General features: G+C 39.7%; 1 protein-coding gene across 9 annotated transcripts in view; it reads right to left on the bottom strand.

Moving 5' to 3' along the window:
* Window positions 1–25,455, bottom strand: part of DST (dystonin) — a 1,789,835-nt gene that overhangs the window by 25,722 nt on the left and 1,738,658 nt on the right. For all 9 annotated transcript variants that reach the window (XM_069235771.1, XM_069235778.1, XM_069235775.1 and 6 more), the window contains 7 exons: window positions 18,498–18,627; window positions 15,392–15,555; window positions 10,156–10,318; window positions 9,584–9,738; window positions 9,419–9,493; window positions 4,565–4,582; window positions 1,770–1,887 (listed from right to left, as the gene is read on the bottom strand). In XM_069235771.1, coding sequence (XP_069091872.1) covers window positions 1,770–1,887; window positions 4,565–4,582; window positions 9,419–9,493; window positions 9,584–9,738; window positions 10,156–10,318; window positions 15,392–15,555; window positions 18,498–18,627 — 823 coding nt within the window. The remainder of the gene's footprint in view (window positions 1–1,769; window positions 1,888–4,564; window positions 4,583–9,418; window positions 9,494–9,583; window positions 9,739–10,155; window positions 10,319–15,391; window positions 15,556–18,497; window positions 18,628–25,455) is intronic.

The raw sequence follows: 25,455 nt of genomic DNA, 5'->3' as shown, positions 1-25,455 counted from the left end.
CGTCAATGCGGCCACCTTCCCGCTGGCCCTATTACAAGTTTGCCGCTGACAGTGAAAAGAGCGACGTGGCTGTCCTTGGGGACCCCTGCACTCCGTCTGCGCCAGCTTTTACCTGGCAGTGCAACCACATGAAAAAGCTGGCAGAGAGGGTGTTGTAATTCCCAGAGCGGTGCTACTTGCAGCGCTGCCCTGATGGATTAGCACCGTCAGTCCCTCCAGTGGCCACCGTGCCCCTGACCTCCAGTGTCGTAATGAGGGGCAAAGTGTCTATGGAAATAGACCCTGCTGCTAGCTTATGCTATGAAAGACAATCAGCTTCATAGTTACGGAAAATCCAGTGGAATTCAATGGGGGTAAAAAATCACCCTATCCTGCAGACAAAATAGTTTGAGGGTGGGGAAATCATCTAACTCTAAAAAGGTTGCTTCTTCTTCAACAAAGTCTATCTCACCTTTCTGGGAGAAACATCAAGATGCCCCACCATCAGTGTTTGTGGCTTTCCAGCTAGTGTTCTTGGAAGAGGGTGACTGGGTGTTAGGAAAGAGTAGCTGTAGCTTAGCAGTTTTGCACTGTCTCTGAATGGTTCCTCTGTAAGTCATATAATGATTTGTTCTGGCCAAAATAATAGTGGTGTGTGGTCACTAAATACTGAGGCAGCCATTATCCTTCTTGGCTTTCATATTACCATCATCCTCAAAGGTACTGAGATTGACAAACTGTTCATATTTTACATGGCTTTATCAAAATCTGATTCTAGTATAGAAGCAAATTCAATGGTCAAAAATTCCCACCATTTCAACTCAAACCCACCCCAACCCACAATCTAGTCATGACAAATCAAAACAATTCAGACCAGGTATAAAAATGTTTTTACTGGTCACAAACCCTCTGATTCCCTAAATCAGAGGGTTTGCAACCAACAAAATCCTTTGTCTAATGTACTAAATTCATTGAGCAATTCTGAAAATGTATAGCTAAATGGGTTTAGAAATGATTACCAATTTGCAATTTGGAAGGGGTGGGCTTGGAGCGGCCCTTCTAAATTGCAATTCAGTAACCTATGTTTCAATGGGCTGCTGCCACAATTCCAGTTGCAAATCACTGACCAGTTACTGACTTCCAAGATGCAGTGGTGACTGATTTGCAAATTAAAGGGGCTTGTCTTTGGACCCCTTTCCCCTTGAGAATCATAGTGGCAGTTTCAGGGAGAGCAGGCATTGGTCTAAGGAGTCACTGCATGCTCTCATACAAGTTTCAGAAAATGGAAAATATTTCTTTAAAGCAACCACGTTTCCTTTAAGAAACGCAGGCTGCTTTAAAAACACATCCATTTTGACATACTTTCACAGGGATGGTGGTCTGCTGTTCCTTGCAGGCCCCCATCCATGTAAAAGCAGCCAATTGAAGGGAGATGCAAGCAGTGACCCGCCTAATGAATATTACTTAGAGAGCTCATTCTGCATACACCATGGATAAATACATTTAGAGCATTTAAGATTACCACACATAATAGAATAGAAGTGAACGCATATTTAATGTATATGTGGAAAACCAGACTGTTACAGCCTTCTAAGGCTGTCAGAGAGTACTCAAGTATTAGAACATACAGGCTTCTGAACTTGATTCTCTTGGTCCGTTGGTTAAGAACATGCATGCACCTCTTGGGGAAAGCATAGCACCAGTGTGCTCCTTGTAACCTTCAAATGTGCCACTGATGAGTCCAGTGCTGCAATAAAGACAACTATTTAGTTAGGACATATTTAGCTTACCTCTACATGGATCATTTTTCACTAAGAACTCATCGAGTGCCATCCACCCGCCTCCGACACGAACCATGACAGTGCTGCGTAAAATGCGGACAAGCCGAAGCTGCTGGGAGTCACCAAACTGCACACAAGAAACACAAAGAATGGCAGGGGTTTATGTTCATCTTGTGATGTGCACCTCCGGTTTTCTAACATGTCACAGTGAAAATATTTACCAGTTGCCCAATTTATATTATTAATGTTTGCCAACCAAACTGACCAAAAATTCTGCTCTGTGACCTTTCAAGCTAATAAAATAGAGTGGGGCACATTAATAAAAGTAAACTCAGCTGTTAACATACGTTAAAGGTTGAATTTTTCACAGCTACATCTTCCAAGAATTCACAAATTAATTCTTGGATGGCGTCAAACATTTTAAGAGTGTAGACATCTCCACACCTATAAACCCCACTGAAGGGGTGGGATTCAGGCCATTCCCAGGAAATCGAAAGGTGTGCTTAGTCTTGGAAGTTTGTGAATGCCCACAAACAAGTACGGTTGTGGCCATTCACAAATCTACCTTCATTCCTCTGTCCAGCCTGGACGTGCTGGTGTAAATATCCTTTCTATGGGGTATGGGGTGCATTTGCACTAGGAATCCATTCCCCTGTGTGGAGTGTGGATTTCATGAGCGGTTAATGAATTCCACAAAGGAGCAAAACTGCACTCGAACATAAAATTTAAAAACACAAGGGTGGATCAACTTCTTTTTAGTGAATAGGCTCCATTGGGTCACTGTAAACACTGTAATAAAGAAGAAAGTAACCCAATTTCACAGCATTTAAATACAAAGTAAAGCTTACTTCAATCTGACAGAACTAGAAAATTTATATTTTTGTACCTCAAAGGTCCGAAGGGGGTATTAGTTGGCATAAAGCTCAAATTACTTTCTGAATGAAAATTTGCAAGCAGCGTGGCATGTGGCACAGCAAATGCAACAAACACCTAAAAGGTTGAATACCCCATAGTGTGGCACAACCTTTTGCATGTTTGTGAAAAGTGATGTAATGATGATCAAACAAGTGAGATGAAAAGAATGAAGGGACATTACTTGAAGATACCAAATAACAAGGAACTTTGAGAGATAGCTAAATCAGAGTTAACCCTTTTTAAGAGGGTCCTCTAACGAAGTTCCTGGCACTAGAGGATTGGCTAGATAGAGGATTGGCTCAATGCTTTTGTCATTTTATTCAATATGCCTTAAGCAGCCATATTATTGAGTAACCTATTTATTTAAAACATTCTATAATTCATATTAAAATGATTTAAATTCATGAAGACAAAATGATTTAAAGTCATGGAGACAAAACTGGACAAGAGAGTATTATCTATGGAGACAGCAACAGTGGCACATTTTTCAGAATTGTCCAGGCATGCTTGAAACATTTTAAGCAGAGATTGCTGGAGTACAAGTAGAGCACCACATTTCAGATATTTGTAAGGATAGTTGATTCCCAAGGTCAACACAACATTCCATTCCACTGTCTCACAGACTAATACAGCAATATGCTCTTAATAGTCCAGCTGACCTTCTCAGAGTAGAAGGAAAACTGCAATAGTTATCTTAGTTAAACACAAATAGGAAACAAATCTCTGCCAAGAGGCATTGAGGAGCACTTGAGGTTCATAACATGGGCCCCTATGGGTTGAAAATCAACCCCAGAGCTTTCCAATGAGCATAGATCTGCCAACCCTTCAGAAGCAGCGAAATTGGGCATTTGTGCGTCATCCAGTTACTTAATATGATACCCGGCATGGATCAGCGGCAGCACAATGACTGACGCTAGGGTTGTCATTTAGAGATTACCAAGGGTTTTATCCTTGTATTTCAGGTCTACTTTTGTAATTAGCAGGGGGCAAACAGTGCATGCTTTTTTATTCTACTACACAGGTGACTTGGGTATCAATTACCAGTGAATTTCCACTGGCATTCTACCCATTACCTTTTCATTTTTCTTAGTGTGACACTCTCCATGGGACAGGTATGCCCATATGTGGTTCATAAGCTCACCGTACAATAGCACTGAAGCTACATTTTACTAACAAGGCTCACATAGTCTAGGTTTGGTTTGGCTCTGGTTCGAAGGGAATCAAGCCTGGTAGCTTGAGATAGTTCCTGTGTGGGCAAATTCCAATGGACTAGCACGCAACCCAAGTAATTAGCAGTGACTAAGATTAAATCAGGCATTCGACCCACCACATTTTTCTCTTCCTCAGAGCAAGTCTATGTAAAGACCTTTCCTCAGAGCAGAGGGTTTGCAGCTGAAGTGTTACAGTGCCTCAAATTAGTTAAGGTCCTGTTGGCTGTATCTGAAGAAAAAATCGTATTTCTATTTAACGCTCAAGTACACAGAAACACAAAATATCTGCCCCTCCACCACCACCTAATAATGTATAATTATTTTCACCTCTGTCCTTTCTTACATGATGTAATGTGCCTCTGTTATATTAATTCTGGAGGGAACGTGCATAATTACAGTAAAATGCATTGATCTTTGCTTTCATGAGAAAAGCACAATAATTACTGAGCCTTCCAGTGCCTTATTTGGTGACTTTAAAAGTAATATCAGCAAAACACAAATCGCAAAAAAGAAACCGAAAGCAGAAACCCTTTTGTGATTGTTTTTGTATGAGCAGAAATGTAGCAAACCAAATCAATTAATAAGCTAAAGATTGGAAGACGAAAACAAATAGCAAGCTGTAATGATTATAAGAAAAACATTGTTAAACACATCAAAGCACACTCTATTATTGTATACCTGATTTCCAAGGAAGAACTGACATGAAATAGAAAATGGAAAAGATAAAATTAGTTGAAAGCAAACTTACTTATCACTATACATTTAAATATACCCGGAAAATTGTGTACCCCAAATCCAGCATATATGTGTGCATTATGCCCCTGGACCACAAACTCATTTATTAGATACCTTTGCGCTCTCCATGTAAAGTGCAAACTTCAATTACCCTACATACACAACTTCAATTCACTCATATTGTGCCTCAGAGTAAGGCAGGGCTTTGTTGCTTTTAGCTTGACCAGCCCTGTCACATTTAGTACCTAAAGGGTAGTTTCAACCATGTCCTATTTTCTGCCCCTTGCTTCTTTGTTGGCTAGCTTCACAAATTTGCGCAAATCAACCAACCAAGTCCAACTTCTTGATGTCCACAGTTAACAGTAGCCACATCTGCCACTTGTTTCTATTTGTCAATATGAGTAACCTGTCAGCAGCAATCACAGAAAAACCTTATTTACCACACTGGGGTTTTGATGTAACAAGGGCAAATTGAGAAAGACAACTCTACTCAGGTTGCCCTCACGTATCTTGTTGATCTTGTCACTATTTCCACTACAACACATATCGTACCTCACTAGGATATGTTAAATGAATCACATGAAGAGAACAAGGAGTTGCTCCAATGAGTGCAAACACTGGCCTTTAAGTTGCAACCTAGAACTTATCCAGAGAAGGCTCTGGGTACAACAAGGGAAACTATGGTAATGCAAGTTTTTGGTCATCGAGTTGGTCTTCAGCTCAAAGCAAGATCAGAAAAATAGCTACATGAAACAGAACTATCTCTGCTGTTCTATTTAGTTCTTCTGGCATTTTGGTTGTACTATTAGATTTGTGGTCACATTTTAAAATCAACATTTTTCCCATGAATTAGCTAAGTGATTTGCGGCATGCTCGTGGCATTCACATCTTTTAGATTTGATGCTAGATTAGCTGCCCCTGTTTTCTCTGAGATCCAATAATACATGCTTAGGTCTTATTCACAATGTTTGCTAGGGTTTCTTTTCTCAAGAAAATGCATGCCATCTCTACACCCTTTCTACGTATGTCAACAAAAATGTGCCTGAGACATTGGGTAAAGCAAGAGTTACATTCCATTCTGAATTTAAAGGACCCTCTCGTTACTTCTCGATTTAAAGAAAAGCATTCCACCTTCCTTCCAGTAAAATGACAATGAAGTTTACTTCCGGAAAATGTTCTGCCAGTCTTGTGTTAGTGGCTAATGCTGAAATTACAGCAACACTATGTAAAGAAAATATACACAATATACACAGTTGTACCAGGGGTAAAACATGCAAGAGGAGCAAGCACCATGGAACATAAATATAGTTAAGTAATACTTCTGTTAACAAACCGGATATGTCAATTTATGTTTTATTTTTAACAAAATAAATGTAGGAGTTAGATGGGACTACCCACATGTTCATAAATGTGTGCAGCAAATCAAGACCACCACAAATGGTTATTCGGGATTATTCGCCTGCTTGAACTTGAAGTTTGTCAAATGCCTCTACTTGCTGTACCTCACACAGGAACTGATGAAAGGTACTACACTAAACACTGTACATGGGATCCTACTATTCTTGTATGAAACCCTGTCTCTAATTTCCTTATTAAAGATGCTTTATGACATCTCTAGTCACCAATAATAAAGCAATAATGTAACTGCTCATCTATAATGATTTATTACAGTTGAGTTCTGACTTCACAATTCCTCCTGCCAGAACCGGCAGTCAAGGTGAAAGGCAGGTCTTGGGAGCATAATTACAGCTGCAGTTTAAACAAGGAAAACATGGCCTGACTTTTCCTTCTTCTGATATGTTTTTCTAGATCATTAGAAAGGAGTTATTATTGGCAACATGTTTGTTTTGTTCATATTATAGGTCATTACCACAAAGACAGAACTGCTGCATGTTTTTACTCAATGTGAACAGTAGCATTTTAATCTGATTAACATTAAAGTTATTCTAATATCTTTTTGCAAAAAATAGTAATTGCTTTATGATGTGACACTTCATAGTACAGATTCTGTTTTTCTTCTTACCCGCAATGAACATGAAAGAACAAATCAATAAGGATGTAAGTGGTTTGTCAGTAGGTTGATGGTGTGCTCATGTATTACAAAGAACAAAATACCTTTTTGCTTTACACTAAAAGGGTATTGCAAGTAACCTCTGATTTCTATAATGTTATAAAAGAACCTTCCTTTCAGCCTTTTTCCTTTACATGGTGACTTGCAATATCTTTAAAATGTATGGCAGGGCCCACTGCATATATATATATATATATGTATATATTTCCCAGTGGTAAAATCCCACCCTAATCCACCAAACTTGTAATGAGGGTGTAAGCATTATGCTCTGCTGTACTTCAGGGTTAGGTAATCAAAATAAAAATACCCTGAATAAATAACATGTAGAAATTGTAAACAAAATGTAAATTATTGTGCCAGCAGAATACTTCACATGTGGCTAAGTAGGTATCTCAGTAAGAAAACCATAATAGTGGCCAGGCAGGACAATGCCAGCCTTTTGTCTTTTTGAAAACACAACTGAAACCACAAAGCGCATAAGAGTGACTGGCTCATTTCAGCACTCTGCAGCACTATGATACTGTCAAGACAAACCCAAGCCACCATGCAATTCTGATGTAGTCATTAAAGATAGTGGTGAAAAGGTGATTCATACTATTTAAATCCTTGAAAATCCAAGGACCCATTTAAACAACTTCTTCACTGATATGATGGCATCTAAGGTACTTCCTTAATAGTAAGTCTATCTGTCACTGCTTTTGTGTGTTTAGCACTTTTATATCCTCAAATGCTTGCTAATCATCGAGTATGATGAGAGAACTGAAAATCTGTGTATGAAGCCTTTAAAAAGATACGGTCATCAGTGTATCAACTACCTTTGTATTGTTCTTCTAAACTTCAGATGTGTGCCCGCTAGTCTCACAACACACACGGGTTTTGTGCAGTGGTCAAAGTGCATCAAGAAAAGTACGGGAACTGAGATACGGCATGCAGAGGGGGCGGGGTCAGTGAGTGTGGGGGTGGGGTCAAAGGTGTGGCTAAAAAATAATAAAATATTCTGTAAGATTTTTTTTTGTCTTTCATTGTGAGGTATAATAACATGCAGCTGAATTGAAAAATAAATTTCAATAAGTTGTTGCTCACTGGGAAATGCACTATACTACATTAGTACCCTCTATTAGTTAATGCACTTTAGAGGTCTACGTGTATCCATTGAGCCACAGAATTGTCTTGGCTGGTGCAGTGGAGAAAAGTTACTTGTATTTTTAGTGCTTCGAGGTTACAAAAAGCACTGTGAAAATGTAATTCATTATTTTAAACTTGCATTACACACAGAACCAGATAGGCTGCTACAAAATGTGCAAAATGTTTAAGATAAAATGGTGCTTCCAAAATATAGATTTTAGTAATGCCCAGAGTGTACGTAACGCAATTTGTTTTACATTGCAGTCCCTTCAACACCTCTAAATGCTATATAAATGCAAGTACAATTAAAGCATGCACTGCACAGCCCAGTTGTTAACTCTTTGCACTACTACTAAAAAACAAAAATCTCTGTCACCACAAAGCTTGATTGGTTGGGTCAATTAAAGCAAGTACAGGTTCTTAAGCATCCTTTACAGTTGCAGATTAACTCATAGTGCACAGCTGCATTTCTTTCAGGCAAGCAGGCACCCAGGGAGGACACTTCTTTAGGTGTCTGCCTGGCTTCTGCTTCACCGCAAAGGAGACTCACTGAATGACACTTCAGCTGAGGCATTTAAAGTGTCGGAATTAACCATCTCGGAATGGTTGTCCTTTTACAAAAAGTAGGGGAATGGTGTTTCATAAATCATAAAAGTGTGGGCACATCATGCCCCTCCAATCCCACACACTTTGACCACTGGCTTTGTGTATGCTTACTCCTATTTCTCCACCTTGAAAGACAATCCAGAGGAACTTCGTACAGATTTTTTGTATTGTGCAGAAGTTTGCAATCCTCAATGATGTTTCTTATTCATGAAGTGCCAAGGGTACATTTCTTACGCTGAATAAGTTGTCTTGGTCACAAAAGGAAGAGAACACTTTTTTTTCATTTTTATTAAGCTGAATTGCCTGTGCCAATAAGCTCAGGAGAGATATCCTGGCACACATTCAGCAACTGTGGAAATTTAAAAAAGGAAGACCTCATTAAGGTCCTGAAATCTCTTAACAGCCATCAACGGTATTGATACAAAGCTAGAACATTGTGCTCCCCTGCAGTTTAAGGCCAAATATAGTTGCTTTCATTTTTAGAGCATTCAATGTGTGTAAGCAATTTAAACTTTTAAACAGACCTAGTGTTGCTTTCTAATATTGAGGGATGTTCTCCTCTCAAACTGTTGAGAAATTCCAAGGAACTTTAGAAGGTCTACTGACATCAGTAGGCATCATACAATGAAATAGTATTGAGGAGGTTTTGAAACCAACTGATTTTTATATGGACTGCTTTGTTTTAAAGAACCATGAATGAGATCCTCTACCATGGGGTAACTGTTGAGGCTCCTGTTCCGCAGACCTCCGTGAGAACATATTCCTCTGTATGTGGCTGTATGACTCATGCATATCTTGGAGAATGTTGTTTTGTGTAGTTGTTTTCATGTTCACAGAAGGCACCAATGCAATACTGGATATGTACAAAGAAAACAGGAACTAGGCACAGTTTACTTTTTGAGAGCAGGTAATATAACCAGAAAGATATTGTTCCATGTTACAGTGTTAGCCCACACCAAAAGTAAGTCATTAAGAAAGATGTTGTGATCACTTACCCTATATTTGTTGTCCCCAATCTGCTCAACTTGGAATCGCTTTGCACACTTACATTTAGCAACCTGCCGCGTCACCTGTAAAGAGCATGATGGTGAATTTAAATTATGCATAACAGTCTAACACACAAAAGAAAAAAGAGTTGGTCAGACATAAAGAAGTCATACCTCATCTTCAATTTTATCAGCATCTGTAAGTGGTTTGTAAGCATCCTTATTAGGATGTAGTGCCGCGACAAATTCATAATAATCAATATATCCATCACCATCTCTATCAAAGATGTCAGCCACAGCACTCATCTCCAATCGACTGGTTGGGAACTCTGCAGATGAAAAGAAAACAGGCAAGCATTTTTTGACTTTGCTTTTCATAGGATAGATAAAAGTAAAAGAAGCTTAGATAATTATATGTTTTGCCAAAGACATGGACAAGGCAACACGACCATTAGTCACACAAAGTTTTAGTCCTATTAAGAAATTAAAAATATGCATGCAAACTCTTGCTTCTGTATTTGATTCAACATAAGATATTTCACTCCAATTGTAAATCATGCCAAGGTGCCTTTATTCATTGAAAGCATACACAAGGGTACACACTTTGAATACTAATTTTAAGCTACCAGGGAGTTAAGCCCAGCAACTATTCAGAAACATCTTAAATATATATGTTCTATCATTAATTCAAGGCATGGCAAATTAGTACATCACAAATCTGACAAGTTTGTTGCAATAATACTTACTTGACGAGAGAATTCCTTCAATAAATTCCTGCCGTGTTATCTTTCCATCCTGATCTTTATCAATTCGCCGGAAAAAGTCCATTACACGAGATTTCTTGTGGTTCATCCAACGCATGTACTTTTTCCTCCAAACATCAAAATCGAAATTGGCAAATTCCCTCAACTGGAAAGGAAAAGATTTGTATTTACTTTCCTGAGCCCTAAACATTAGTTAGGAGTTGTAAAGCACTGGAACACATTTCTGGACATTGAACCAGCCTTGCTATCCATCACTGTATCAACTATGGTTTTACATTTTTAAGATTTAAGTAGACAATATGTATGGATCAATGTATACACAAACCAATTCTCTGAATCGGATCATCTACAAAGCCTCAGAAGTGTAGTGCCCCTTTCAGGCTCTACCTACTTTAACCTAAAAAGACAAACTAGAGGCCACAAAATAGGCTCTTCCCAAAACATAACTAGATCAAGACTATTTTTATTTGAAATTTCATAGAAATACATGTTAAAAGACAAGACCAAAGGCAACACATGTTTTGCAAAGAAAACAGTAATCCAGTCACTTCATCTGGGCTTTTAATTCTGAAAACATTTGAACATATTACAATAGTAAAATGCAACCACTGAAAGGTAATATCAAAGGTAGTAGACATGACTGAGACCTTTCGGATTTTCACATTAAAAGCCACCACTCATGGACTTCATATCAGGATGACGAGTTGCACACCTTTGTGAAGATCTCATAATAACTGTAATATCTTCTTTATCTGATAATCCCTTGGTACACGTCTGTAAAATTTGTGAGACGTTGAGATTACACAAAAGATTGTGAAAAACACTGTTGCAATAATATAAAAAATATATGATAATGATAGTGCATATCCGCATGATAATGTACTTTTAGAAGTTCACCTGGAACATTTTTCATTTCTTCTCAGACTCATGGAATTATGATATCTACATTATCTCATTTTTTCTTGACACCGGCTTCTAATTAAGATCTTATGGGATCATGCTTGAATTTATGATGGTTTAAGAAAGACATTGATATATTAATATTATTATAATATATTGGCTTGTCATTTAACTTTTATGAATGGCCTTAGAGACTGTTAATACTGTTCCTAATGTTCTCTCAAAAACATATTTTCTTTCGAGTGTAATGTTATAAAAGTAATATCATAACTTTCTTTGTGACAAATACAGCAAATAATCATTTTACAAACATTTTGAATTCAGATTTCAACTTAAGAATGAGTTAAATATGATGACATTTGTTGTGTGTGGGGCTCTTTATATCTTTTGGTTAAACATACAGAACTTAGATGGACACCCTCAGAAACACAAAAAGTCAGCGCAGTGGGGCCATCGATGCCTAGGATCCATACTTTCAGGATTCGAATTAGGTGTCAGCCTAAGGATTTATAAAAATCATGTTTAAATTAATAATTCATAATCATAAAATATATAATACATGTATTTCAATATTTTAAAAAAGGACATTGGAAATATGTGGTTCTCATAAATAAATGACCATGTAGATGGCCTCCTTCACCCTCAAGAAAGCCATTATTTGAAGTGTAAATTACCACTGAGATCCACATCCCGTTAGATTGTTTCCTAGTGTGGCGATATGCACATATTAGAATTCCAAGATTACAGCCACTATCAATAGGAACCCCAGCTCACACACGTGCTTTCTGCTACTCAGGGTTAGCTCTGCAGTAAGGATGGGGGATATCATGCCTTTAGCTCACTCAGTGAGTGGATTACTTTATGTGTTATTTGGCTTTAAAATGCCTTATGAGATCTGGGAGCAGAAGAGAAAAAAATGTCTATGTTCTCATCTTATTAGAGATTGTATCATTTTGGTTTGTAAGTCATGAGTGAATTGTACCACTTACTACTCAACTTTAACTCTCCTGAAAGGAATGGTACACATCATGTCTCAACTAAGATTGGTGAGTGAATGGGTCAATGTAATATTTAGGTTTATAATGCCTCATGTAATTTGGAAGTATTAAAGCGAAAACTTATTTATTCTGATCTTTTCTTATATTGCATGTTGAGGATAAAACAAAATGAGAAAATCTGAATATTAAAAGAAATGCCTAAAATGATTCTTTACTTTCTAATATATTATGAGGAGTAAGTATATAATTGAGACCAACAACATATCAAATTTGTTTGCTTAGTATATTATAATCTTTTTTGAGGGCTGTAATGAATTGTTTAATTTTAGTATAATTTAGAGGGGTTTTCAACTCCTTTGCAGATTCACATACCAGAGTTATGGAAATATTAACTGCCTTAATAAGTAGAGAGCTAGCTAAGTACTGACAAAAGGTTTGAGAAGAAAATAAGGAATAATGAGATTATTGCCATATGTCATAATACAGTTACATATGGCTCTTAGCAACATAGCCTTCACCAGTATATGGACTATTTTATTTCAGGTAACACAATATACAATAATTTAGTTTTTTGTAGGATCTGGCTCATGCCAAAAATAAAGTATAATTACTAGGACAGGAACGATGGGGTTGTATTTTTATGACAGTATTGCTGAGAACAAAAGAGTTCTAACAATTACAATTAAATAGATGAGTAAAAGATTGATATTTCTAAAATATAATTAGAACATCATTTTTACAGAAATAGTTATGTGGTTTAATATTTGCTTAGCTTAATTATATACATAATTTATGTTTAATCTTTGTGAGTAAAATTCTGTGTTTTTGGTTTCTTGTCTTCATAAAAAAATGTTTCTCTATATTTCTTTACTGTTGCTTTATCCTTGTCTTTATTGTTTCTGTTTCTTCTTGATGGTTCCATTGACCCATTGTAATATAGTCACACGTTTTAAAAATGAAAAGCCTGGATGAACGGACTGGATTACTGTTTCTGTTGCAAAAAACATGTGTTGGGTTTGGTCTTTTAAAATTCATTTCTAATCATATTTTTTGAAGCCTCTTTTTTGTCTTTTTATGTTTCTAAGTATTTTTTATTGTCACCACCGGGAGGATATTTGGTTCTAATTGGATAAGATTTGAGGTTTTATAAGATGAAATAAATGGACATACTTTTCCCTGTTTCTGGTAATGGAACTGGTAGATTAGCAGACTCAAAATGTGAAAGGTGATAGCAATGTACTAGGACTCAGAATTGAGACATATAGGCCCTCATTCCTACCGCGGCGGGCGGCGGTCGCCGCCCGCCTCGCGGGAACCGCCAGATGGCCGCTCCGCGGTTGAAAGACCAATGGGGCCATTCTGACTTTCCCGCTGGGCCGGCGGGCGCAATATAGCGCCCGTCGGCCCAGCGGGAAAGCGGCCTGCAACACTGAAGCCGGCTCCGAAAGGAGCAGGCGGTGTTGCAGGTGTGTGACGGGTGCAGTTGCACCCGACGCGCTTTTCACTGTCTGCTAGGCAGACAGTGAAAAGCATACTGGGGCCCTGTTAGGGGGCCCCTGCACTGCCCATGGCAGTGGCATGGGCAGTGCAGGGGCCCCCAGGGGCCCCAGGACACCCGTTCGCGCCAGCCTATTCCTGGCAGTAAAAACCGCCAAAAACAGGCTGGCAGGAAGGGGGTCAGAATCCCCATGGTGGCGCTGCTTGCAGCGCCTCCATGGAGGATTCGACCAGCCGGGGTCAATCTGGCGGGAAACCGCGGTCGGAATGGCCCACGAAGCACCACCAGCCTGTTGGCGGTGCTTTCCGAAACCGCCAGGGTCGGAATGACCCCCATAATAGTTTGGAAGGTGAACATAAAGTCAAAGTTACATTTTGGAGGTCATTTGTAAAAGGTTTGTGAAGGGAAATACATTGCTGGCCTACACATCAGAGGTGTAAATGGATAGCTTAATTTTGATTTGTAGACTGTGGTGTATTCACAATGAACATTGTCATGGTAGGATGATTATGTGCAGGAAAAAATGAAAGACCAAAGCTGAAACATAACCTACTTTGTCATAGATTTGACTTCTGGGCCAATTTTACAGATAAGATGCACTGCCTGTGTCATGGAGCATCTTTAACTTAGTGTGCCGAGCACAGAACAGGTCACTGATCCACAACACAATGAAGCTGCTGCCGCCCAGTGCAGATGCAAAGTCCCACTTACCATGGGGGCAGTACACTATTGAAAGGTGTACTGGCTGTTTGCAGCCACTAGTTCACCTTTCACAGTGCAGGCGACAACCATGCCTACATCTGAAAGGGGTACATAGATTAATCTGCAAGCAGGTGCAAAAGGTTACTGTACCCACCTGAAGGAGGATGTCAGAGAGTCCATAGGACCATCTATCCCCTATCTGAAGCACACCCTCAAAGTGTGCACATGCTGTGCGCTACCTCTATTTGAGGTACAGTCAGTGCACCCGGGACAGATCCTTTATCTCTGTGCCTGATCTAAAATAAGCTGCGGGCAAAAAGGTTAACTGCTTTCTCATTTGCATGGGGCTATGCTCCTCTGGAAACAAAGAGACACTCCCTTGAAATCGCACCAGCCCTAAATATGGGACAACAAGATCTGTGTGACGAAAGCGGCTGTACAAGGGTCTACAATCCCTTTAGTAAAACCGAAGTACACCTTAACCACAAACACCCATTGTTCCACTGAGCACTTTTGATAATACAGCTCCTAATATCAGTTTTGCTGCGGGATTCAAAATAATGGCTACATACCTTACTGGTGAAAACAGGGGTCCAAAGAAAAAAGCTAAATGTTAGGAGCATTATTCTTCTTCACTCTTGGATTTACAGAGTTAGTTAGTGTGACAGATCCTTCTTTCGCAAGAACATATTAACCAGCCTATCCTCACCCACTCAGTCCAGGAAGCCCAATCCCACCTCTAGCACTGAGAGTAGTATGTCAGCTCATGTACTCATTCGCACTAATAGTGATAAATTGTTCAGCTGGATTGAATCGTAGGCCCACAACATGTTAACATAGCACACACCTATACAAGATAAAAACATTTTATCATTAAAGCATTATAATATTGTGCATCAGCACTTTAAGTGTACTATTTAGTTAATTCTTTTAGACATATATAGCACACTGATTAACAATAATATAATTTAATTTTGGAGGCAACCTGCACAATTCAAGACGTTACTTGTAGAATTTGCTCCCGGATAAGATTCCATTTACACAATGTCACCATACATTTAACTGCAGACATCACCCTCAGAAATGCTGTGAGGAAAATAAATGCAGTTGCATTTAATACCTCTTCTAATCGGTCTAGTGCATCATTGAGGTTTCTTCTTCTCTCCAAGGCCAGAAGCCAGACTTGCTGCCATTTGCCAACAAGCATATTAACTCGAGGATCCTTGGTTTCAATTTGTGTTTGCGCCCCAGTGGGATACAGGCCAGGAGTAGGATGGCGTTTTCCTACAAGAAAATACAAGGCATTAAGACACACACTTCACAATGTTTAAGTGATACAGGCACCTATGGTAAACCAATGTGAGTGCTCAAGACAACAGACGATAAATTACCTTCTGCCTGGAAGAAGGAGCTAGTTTCACCTCTACTGAAATAACCTCAGGTTGATGTCAAAGACCCCGTAACTATCGAAATATCTCTGCTTCCGTACCTAGTCAAGATTCTAGAAAAATATGTCAGTAAAATACCGGCAGGCATTATGGAACATAATGATTCGTTAGAACCAGAGTGAATAGACTTTTGACCAGCCCATGGCACGGAGGCAGCGTTAGTCCTGGAGATGGATACACTGAGGGTGAGGGTTGATGGTGGACAGGCAGCAGTTTTGATCTTATTAGATCTATCGGCTGCTTTTGACACTGTCAACCATCGAGCCTTACCCAACAGATTAAAGGAGATGGGGTAGACGGTACCTTCCTAAATTGGATCAATTCCTATCTATTTGGGAGATCTCAAGCAATATCTCTCCTTTCATTTAAGTCAGAGTTCATAGAAATCTTACATGGAGTACCATAAGGATCAGCTTCAAGTCCCATTTTTTTTAACATTTATCTTTGTCCACTGCTGATCATGATTAAATCTTTTGGGATATCATTTATAAACTATGCAGGTGACCCCCACTTATTACTGTCCTTAAATAAAAATGATGCCACTCAGCTAGAAAAATGTCACGTCTGCTTAACCGAGATGGCTAACTGGCTCCACAGGAATTAACTGAAGTAAGACTGACTTTCTTTCCTGCTCCCCCAGCACTGTACCATATCATCTTGAAAGCAATATTTGGCCTTGGACAAATAACACAGACTTAATTTCAGCCCGGTCACTTCAAAATTTAGGAGTCCAGATAAAGCTCATGTCAATAAAACTGTACATACTTGCCATGGACTTATGAGAAAAAATGTCCATCTACTTCCGCAGCCAGCCACAAAGCTGGTAGTGCAGTGTATAGTATTAAGCTGAATCGATTATTGTAACTCTCTTCTGCTAGGAGCTCCAGACTTCCTGTTTTAAAGACTCTACAGGATGTAAGAGATGACCACTATATTAACATTGAATAAATCAAGATTTTATTCTGCATCAGGTACCTAAAAGAACTCCACTGGCTACCTGTTAAGGAAAGATGTCCCTTTAAGGCCATGTGTATAGGTCACAGAGCCTTAAATGGAACTGGACCTATGCCACTACAAAATAAATTCTGCCACTATAAGCCTCTAAGGCCCTAAGATTGTCATCAACAAATCTTGTTTGTGTGCCAGGTTTAAAAAGCTAAGACTTGGTGGGAGATCTTTTAAAGTCTTGGCAGTGCAATTTTGCAACAAGCTGCCAAATTCCTGAGACCAACTAGAAATTTGCTGAGTTTAAGGAAGAATCTGAAGACGTGGCTTTTCCCTAAATAGACAAGTTAGATTACAGCTCCTCTGTCTGCAATTATTAGGAGAGGCCCCTTGTGTAGATCGATATTTTGGTAGCACTAAGATGAGTGTTGGGTGAATGTTGCACTTTATAAATTACTAATAATAATGACTTGCAGTTCTATCTCATATTTTGATTTGATGTCTCCTAATGTTTGTCAGGCCTTCGTATTATTAAAGACAATCTAAATACTAGGGGACCTATTCACAAACTGGATTTTGTATTACTTTAGTAGTACTAGAATAATACTAATAAAGTACTGCAAATTCTACCATTATTATTATGATTATTATCATTACTATTATTTTCATCACACTTGTTTAGTGAGCACTGTTACTTGCAAAGGTGGCCTAGTGCTTGGAGTAAACAGAAGACTGAGATTACAGTCTAACAGATACTTAAGTATAAAAACCAGTTAACGTGTGTAGAGACAGGTTTTAAGTGCTCTCCTGAGCATAGGTAGATAATCAAAAGTAGCTTTCACCTACTTGGGCCTTCATGAATTTAGTTATAGCAAGAACTATTCACAAACCAACTAGTGTAAATCTCTACCAGCAGCTTTTCCATCTTTCTTGTAGGTAGATTCTCACACATGTAAGATTACTACTTAGTAGTAAATGGGGAAGGGAGTGGGGCTGCAAAAAGGTGCATATTTACTACTAACTATGCGTTCTAAAATATATCTCAAAAGAAAGCAGCCCCCACCCTTGTATACATCAGGAGAGCTACAAACAATAATATGAAGGAGTAGAACATAGACAATGAATATTCCCACCATATTTTTTGATTCTTTCAACCCATCCTTCCTGCCAGGCCTGACAGAAGACACCATACAAAGCCTTGAAACGATGACCCCACTCACTCCACCCTAGCCTGATAAAATGCCAAACTTCCCATTTTCAAGCAATTGCAACTGCCGGGAAGCACTGGAACTCCAACCAAGCTTTAAATCACTGCACTGGCTTCCCCTAAAAGCATGACTTCCAGTGCCTTATGCCTCACTTACACATGCATCTGTGGGAGTGTCCATAAATATGTAAGCAACAAAATACAGCACTAAACTACACTATTACTCAACTGAGGGAAATCACCCACACACCAGCAACACAAAAATCCCCGGTATAATGCATTTCTAATGATATTCAGCCCTGATACCAACCATCTCTTCTACAAAAAAATCTCACATTGTTCCTTTACTGAACATTTAGTCACTCATGCCTTCCCAGCAAACCCATGAAGTTAGTTTCGTAGAAACACTATATAAGTACATTCTTCCATTCACATCATCACTATTACCTTTCAGAGAGTGATTCAATACCCCCTGTTTAATTACAGATCTAATCATTCTTGTGTCTCACCACTAAATAAATATTTGACAACAAGTCAATAACACTGTGATCACATGTTTAAGAGGTAGTCATGACCATGGGCCATATTTGTGGGAGCAAGGCAGGGTAAAATGTCACATGACTTACTTGAATTTCTCCCTTTTTCTGGGACAGGGATGTTAGACTGCACTGGACCATGGTCAGCTGCCTTCCTCTTGTACGTTTTGGTAAGTTTGTCCACATCCGGCTGCTTTCTGGTCATCTCTTCCATGAATGACTGCAATCACAAAACAAACATATAAAACAGGAATAACTAGGCAAAATATAATGGGGTTGCCTACAGCTAAGTCATTAAAACACAAACAGAATATATCAAAGAATTCTTTAAGGGAAGCAAGATTAATTGCCAACAAACCCTTTCAAAACACAAATAAAGTATTTGGTTAGTCAGCACAAAGACTGCAACTTCAACATAATGAAGATTTTACCCATGTACTAGGATTTCACTGTACACTGTAGCAATAAACACTTTTATGAACATGTCTTACACAGAACAAGATACGTATTGTGTAGATCATTAGAAAATGTGTTTCATGCACTAGACACAGTTTGAACCCTGGTTTGCTGTAAATCTTCCACTTCATACTTGACACAGCAAACAAACAGCACATAAAATCAGCCTTAAACTTTCTGCCACACTCAAGATTCAGGTAATAATTTGCCCTTTAGCAGCATCTACTGTATTAAAATAAATAGGAAGCTCGAAAGCCATTCCCTACGGCAACATTTCTATTACAGTCCCTTGGTTTTACCATTTAGAGTCTAATTGTGAGCGCCACATTAAACTGACAGGGTAAAGCAACACAGACATTATTGCTACTGCATGTTTTGTTTGTCCCTAAAGCACTAGTAATACAACATCATTAGTTCTGCAGTTCAGACTGGGTGATATTGAGGAATGGCTTTGCTGTAAAGGATGTCAACTATTTCCCAGAAACAAGGGAATCAGACTTGTTCACATTTACCACAATATTTCAATCAAGATAAAATCATGACATAGTAAACAGAGGAAATTCCTCAAACTGATTTAATTTGCTAGTAGAACAGGAGCAAACAGAAACCTGCTGGGCAAACTAGGAAATAGTCGATTTAATACTAGGTTACTCTGAATCATTAAAAAAAAGGGGGCATTTCTGCACCTAAAGTTAGGAAGGAGCAGCATCCAAGCATATTGATAACTTTTAAGGGGACATAATCAATACACTGTATAAACAGAAGACATCAAACAGCTTACAGATCAGCTTGTGGCCCAATTTCAAACTATTTATTTGAGGAAGATCTCAAACATATAAAAATGCAATTTCTCATCACACCAGGGTCCAGGAACAATTGTCCGCCAGTTGAGCAAGATTTGTCCATACAATGGCAATCAAGAAGCCTAGCTGATTTTCAACAGAGCCAAAATTCAATGCTTTCAAGACAATCATCTGACCATGTACACAACATAAAAAGTACTGGGACTTGTAATTCATTGTTTTGTCTAATAAGCTGTACTATTGCTGGTCTTCCATAATAAAGGGAGATAAAGACTGATCCCCGTTTATGAAAGAGTTTAAAATCTGCTGTTTTCAAGAGACTTGGGCCTGGATCAAGCAGATCTGGACAGTTTTGTAAATGATAGTATTCAGGAGATAGAGGCCACTAGAGGACAACCCAAAGAAGTTCTCGCTAGTTTGGTTTTAACAAACCTTAATGTTAAAATGTAATACCATATAAGAATTAATTATAATCTGCAACATATCAAAGCAACAAATTACTTATACTGTTTTGTAAATTTTAAATGTCTATCTCCCATGAGGAAATAAAAATATGAAGATTTTGCCACAAAATGTCCTGTAACAGAATATCCGAAGTGCTGGACGGGATCACAAACTGAATAAGAAGAGTCCACCATCAAACATTGCAGCTATTAATGGTCTGTATATGAGGGAGAAGAAATCATTCAATAAGCAGTATGGAACATCCCCTCTTCACTTCAATGGCTTTTAGGCAGACCAAGCAAGGAGATAAATTCTGCAATCTAATGTTAAGTAATGTAATTCAAACAGTAAATGGTTGTGCTTTATCAGACATGCCAAGAAAAACAGACCTGTGCTTCTGGAAAAAGATAAAGTCCCATAGACTATATCATGATCAATCATGAAGCTTGCCACGTGGTCAGTGATATGAAAGTTATCCAACGAGTTGAGAGAGACCACGGTCTATTGATTATAGTACTAAGTTTGCCTGGCTTGGTTTCCACCTTCTGGAGTTTTAGCCCTGAATGCTAATCATCTTAAACTAGCCTTGAAAAATAGCAACCACGACGAAGAAGCTAACTCCATTTGGAAATGTTATCATCAAGAACTACTGAAAAGGCAAAATATCAGATAAAAGCAGTAAAAAGCCATGAATACATATTTACTGCAACATCAGCAAACTACTGGAACAGGGAAACAAACTGTAAATTATCAGAAACAACTCCTGCATGGTTTGATATTGAGAGTCAGATTCTGTGAAACTCTTAGGCTAGCAAGGTCAGCCTATAAGCTGCTAGTCAAAATCAAAAAGGACAAACTGAAGAATAGAGCATGGGGCACAATTCCAATGCCAATCAAGGAGAAAGACATCAGGAAGTTCTGAGACGTAATCAGATGGGGTTCTGTAGGTCAAAAAGGGCACTTGGAATCAACAATCAACTGCATAAACGGGCTGGAACATTTTTCCTGAATGTAGCAGGAAAACCAATATTTGCTTGCAGAGTCGAAATAGAATCAGGGCAGCAAACGTGTGTGGCAAAGCATATGACTACTCAAACAATGGCCCTGGCAAATACTAAGATATATCACTGGTTAACTGAAGCTTCACCAGAGCCCAGCACAAACCTGCAGAAATTTACAAAGATGGAGGTCTAAACAGCTACCTGTGCCAAAGGAGTGAAGGACCCAAACAAAGATAAAGTGCTGTCAGTTGATTTCCGGAATAATTCCACTTTGTGGGCTCCAATACTGAGAACCGCTTTTAAAGCAATTTGGACCCAAAATGAAGTACCTACATCTTGGAAACCGGCTATAATAACACAAATACACAAGAAGGCCCTATAGTGATCGAGATAATTATAGACCAATCTCATTAACAGAGGGACCTGGAAAAATCTACAGTGATCTTCTTTTAAATCATCTACAGGACTGGATCAAGAGATTTCATATATTATTTAATCTCCAAACTGAATTCCAGAAAGGTTTTTGGACCGCAGATCAAGCTATGAGGCTGTATTTAACAAGCCTAAAGTACGCCACATTTAGGAAAGTCTAAATGTACCTGGCCTTTTTCGACCTGAAGATGACCTTTGACTCTGTGGACAAAAACTCATCTAAACAATACAGCACCTGTATCAGGGGAGAACGTATGGGTGAGACATATCCCAAGGGGCAAATTTACACCTGAATTTAACATCCAACTGAGAGTGCAACAAGGTTGTGTTCATGTCCCAATAATGTTCAATTTATTCATCAATGATGTTGGCAAGTGTCTCACTGATATGAACCTGGATATGCTGGTGTTAACTGCCTGTACTTCTTTCAAGGACAAAGCAGTACTACTATGAGGGACAGAGATGGCTATGCATAGACTGCTCCAAGATTTTGAAAATTGAACTAAAAAAACTTACTATCAATACTACAAAATAAAATCACGCAATTAAGTACAAAGACACTGTTAAAATATACATTTAAGATCTACTGAGCAAACTTGGAAAAAGTTGAGCAATTTGATTATCTCAGCATCTGTATTGATGAGAAGCTGACATGGGCAAAGAAGCTGGTAAAAAGTGAGTCACTAAAGACTTAGGCCCTCATTCCAACCCTGGCGGTCTATGACCGCCAGGGCGGAGGGCAACGGAAGCACCGCCAACAGGCTAGCGGTGCTTCCAGGGCTATTCTGACCGCGGCGGTAAAGCCGCGGTCAGAAAAGGGGATCTGGCGGTTTCCTGCCGGATTACCCCTGGCCCAGAGAATCCTCCATGGCGCCGCCATGGGGATTCCGACCCCCTTCCCGCCAGCCTGTTTCTGGCGGTTTACACTGCCAGAACCAGGATGGCGGGAACGGGTGTCGTGGGGCCCCTGGGGGCCCCTGCACTGCCTTTGCCACTGGCATGAGCAGTGCAGGAGCCCCCTAACAGGGCCCCATTAAGATTTTCACTGTCTGCTTTGCAGACAGTGAAAATCGCGACGGGTGCAACTGCACCCGTCACACCCCTGCAACTCCGCCGGCTCCATTCGGAGCCGGCTTCATTGTTGTAGGGTCTTTCCCGCTGGGTCGGCGGGCGCCCTTTTGGCGGTCGCCCGCCGGCCCAGTGGGAAAGTCGAAATGACCCCCGCGGTCAATGACTCATTGATATCCTTGGCATTAAAGGGTTAAACTCATTGGGTTGGCAGAACCACACAGTTACAATTTTAGATGATAATAGTTGCCCAGTGTAAAGGACAACATTGGCTCGATGGCAAGAGGTGACAGAAAGTACATTACAGTGTGTTACCGGGATATATTAAGGCCTCGCAGGCCGACAAGTGCAGTTGTCTAACAAATTTCTTTTTGAATGCCAAACCATCATTTTCCTATGACTGAGAATGAAAATGTCACTTACCCAGTGTACATCTGTTCGTGGCATTAGTCGCTGCAGATTCACATGTTGTGCATAGTCCGCCATCTGGTGTTGGGTCGGAGTGTTACAAGTTGTTTTTCTTCGAAGAAGTCTTTCGAGTCACGAGACCGAGGGACTCCTCCTCCTTTGCTTCCATTGCGCATGGGCGTCGACTCCATCTTCGATTGTTTTCCCCGCAGAGGGTGAGGTAGGAGTTGTGTGTGTTAGTAATAGTGCCCATGCAATGGAGTGAATAAGTATGGGCCAATTAAGGCTTAAGTAATATATTTACAAATGTACAAATGTTGAAGATAACTTCCAAACGGCTATAGGCTCCCGGGGAGGCGGGTGGGCACATGTGAATCTGCAGCGACTAATGCCACGAACAGATGTACACTGGGTAAGTGACATTTTCAGTTCGATGGCATGTGTAGCTGCAGATACACATGTTGTGCATAGACTAGTAAGCAGTTATCTCCCCAAAAGCGGTGGCTCAGCCTGTAGGAGTGGAAGTAGTCTGAAATAAAGTTCTTAGTACGGCTTGACCTACTGTGGCTTGTTGTGCGGATAGCACGTCTACACAGTAGTGCTTAGTAAATGTGTGAGGCGTAGACCATGTGGCTGCCTTACATATCTCATGCATTGGAATATTTCCTAGGAAGGCCATGCTAGCGCCTTTCTTTCTGGTTGAGTGTGCCCTTGGTGTAATGGGCAGCTCTCTCTTTGCTTTAAGGTAGCAGATTTGGATGCTCTTAACTATCCATCTGGCTATACCCTGTTTTGATATTGGGTTTCCTGTATGAGGTTTTTGAAATGCAATAAACAGTTGTTTTGTTTTGTTCTGTCAATGTAGTACATTAGTGCTCTTCTGATGTCTAATGTATGTAGTGCCCTTTTGGCTACTGAGTCTGGCTGTGGGAAGAACACTGGCAGTTCTACCGTTTGATTTAAGTGGAACGGTGAAATAACCTTTGGTAGAAATTTAGGATTGGTTCTTAGGACTACCTTATTTTTGTGTATTTGGATAAAAGGTTCTTGTATTGTAAACGCCTGGATTTCACTTACTCTTCTTAGAGATGTGATGGCGATGAGAAATGCAACTTTCCAGGTTAAGAATTGTATTTCGCAAGAATGCATGGGTTCAAAAGGTGGACCCATGAGTCTTGTTAAGACGATGTTGAGGTTCCATGAAGGAACAGGTGGTGTCCTTGGTGGTATAATTCTTTTGAGGCCTTCCATAAACGCTTTAATGACAAGTATCCTAAATAGTGAAGTTGAATGGGTAATCTGCAGGTATGCAGATATCGCTGCGAGGTGTATCTTAATGGAAGAGAAGGCCAGATTAGATTTTTGTAAGTGTAGTAAGTAACCCACTACATCCTTTGGAGATGCGTGTAATGGTTGAATTTGATTATTATGGCAGTAGCAAACAAACCTTTTCCATTTGCTTGCATAGCAGTGTCTAGTGGATGGTCTTCTAGCTTGCTTTATGACTTCCATACATTCTTGGGTGAGGTTTAGGTGTCCGAATTCTAGGATTACAGGAGCCAGATTGCTAGATTCAGCGATGCTGGGTTTGGATGCCTGATCTGTTGTTTGTGTTGTGTTAACAGATCTGGCCTGTTGGGTAACTTGACGTGGGGTACTACTGATAGGTCTAGCAGTGTTGTGTACCAAGGTTGCCTTGCCCATGTTGGTGCTATTAGTATGAGTTTGAGTTTGTTTTGACTCAATTTGTTTACTAGATATGGAAGGAGAGGGAGAGGGGGAAAAGCGTACGCAAATATCCCTGACCAGTTCATCCATAGGGCATTGCCTTGAGACTGCCTGTGTGGGTACCTGGATGCGAAGTTTTGGCATTTTGCGTTCTCCTTTGTCGCAAATAAGTCTATTTGAGGTGTTCCCCAAATTTTGAAGTAAGTGTTTAGAATTTTGGGGTGAATCTCCCATTCGTGGACCTGTTGGTGATCTCGAGAGAGATTGTCTGCTAGTTGATTCTGGATCCCTGGAATAAACTGTGCTATTAGGCGAATGTGGTTGTGAATTGCCCATTGCCATATTCTTTGTGCCAGGAGGCACAGCTGTGTGGAGTGTGTTCCCCCCTGTTTGTTTAGATAATACATTGTTGTCATGTTGTCTGTTTTGACAAGAATGTATTTGTGGGTTATGATGGGTTGGAATGCTTTCAACGCTAGGAATACTGCTAACAATTCGAGGTGATTTATATGCAGCTTTGCTTGATGTACGTCCCATTGTCCTTGGATGCTGTGTTGATTGAGGTGTGCTCCCCACCCTGTCATGGAAGCATCTGTTGTTATCACGTATTGTGGCACTGGGTCCTGGAAAGGCCGCCCTTTGTTTAAATTTATACTGTTCCACCATAGAAGCGAGATGTATGTTTGGCGGTCTATCAACACCAGATCT

This window comes from Pleurodeles waltl, chromosome 5, assembly GCF_031143425.1.
Source record: "Pleurodeles waltl isolate 20211129_DDA chromosome 5, aPleWal1.hap1.20221129, whole genome shotgun sequence".
NCBI lineage: Eukaryota > Metazoa > Chordata > Amphibia > Caudata > Salamandridae > Pleurodeles > Pleurodeles waltl.
Note: the sequence above shows the minus strand (reverse complement) of the source record. Positions and strands in the feature narration are given on the sequence as shown.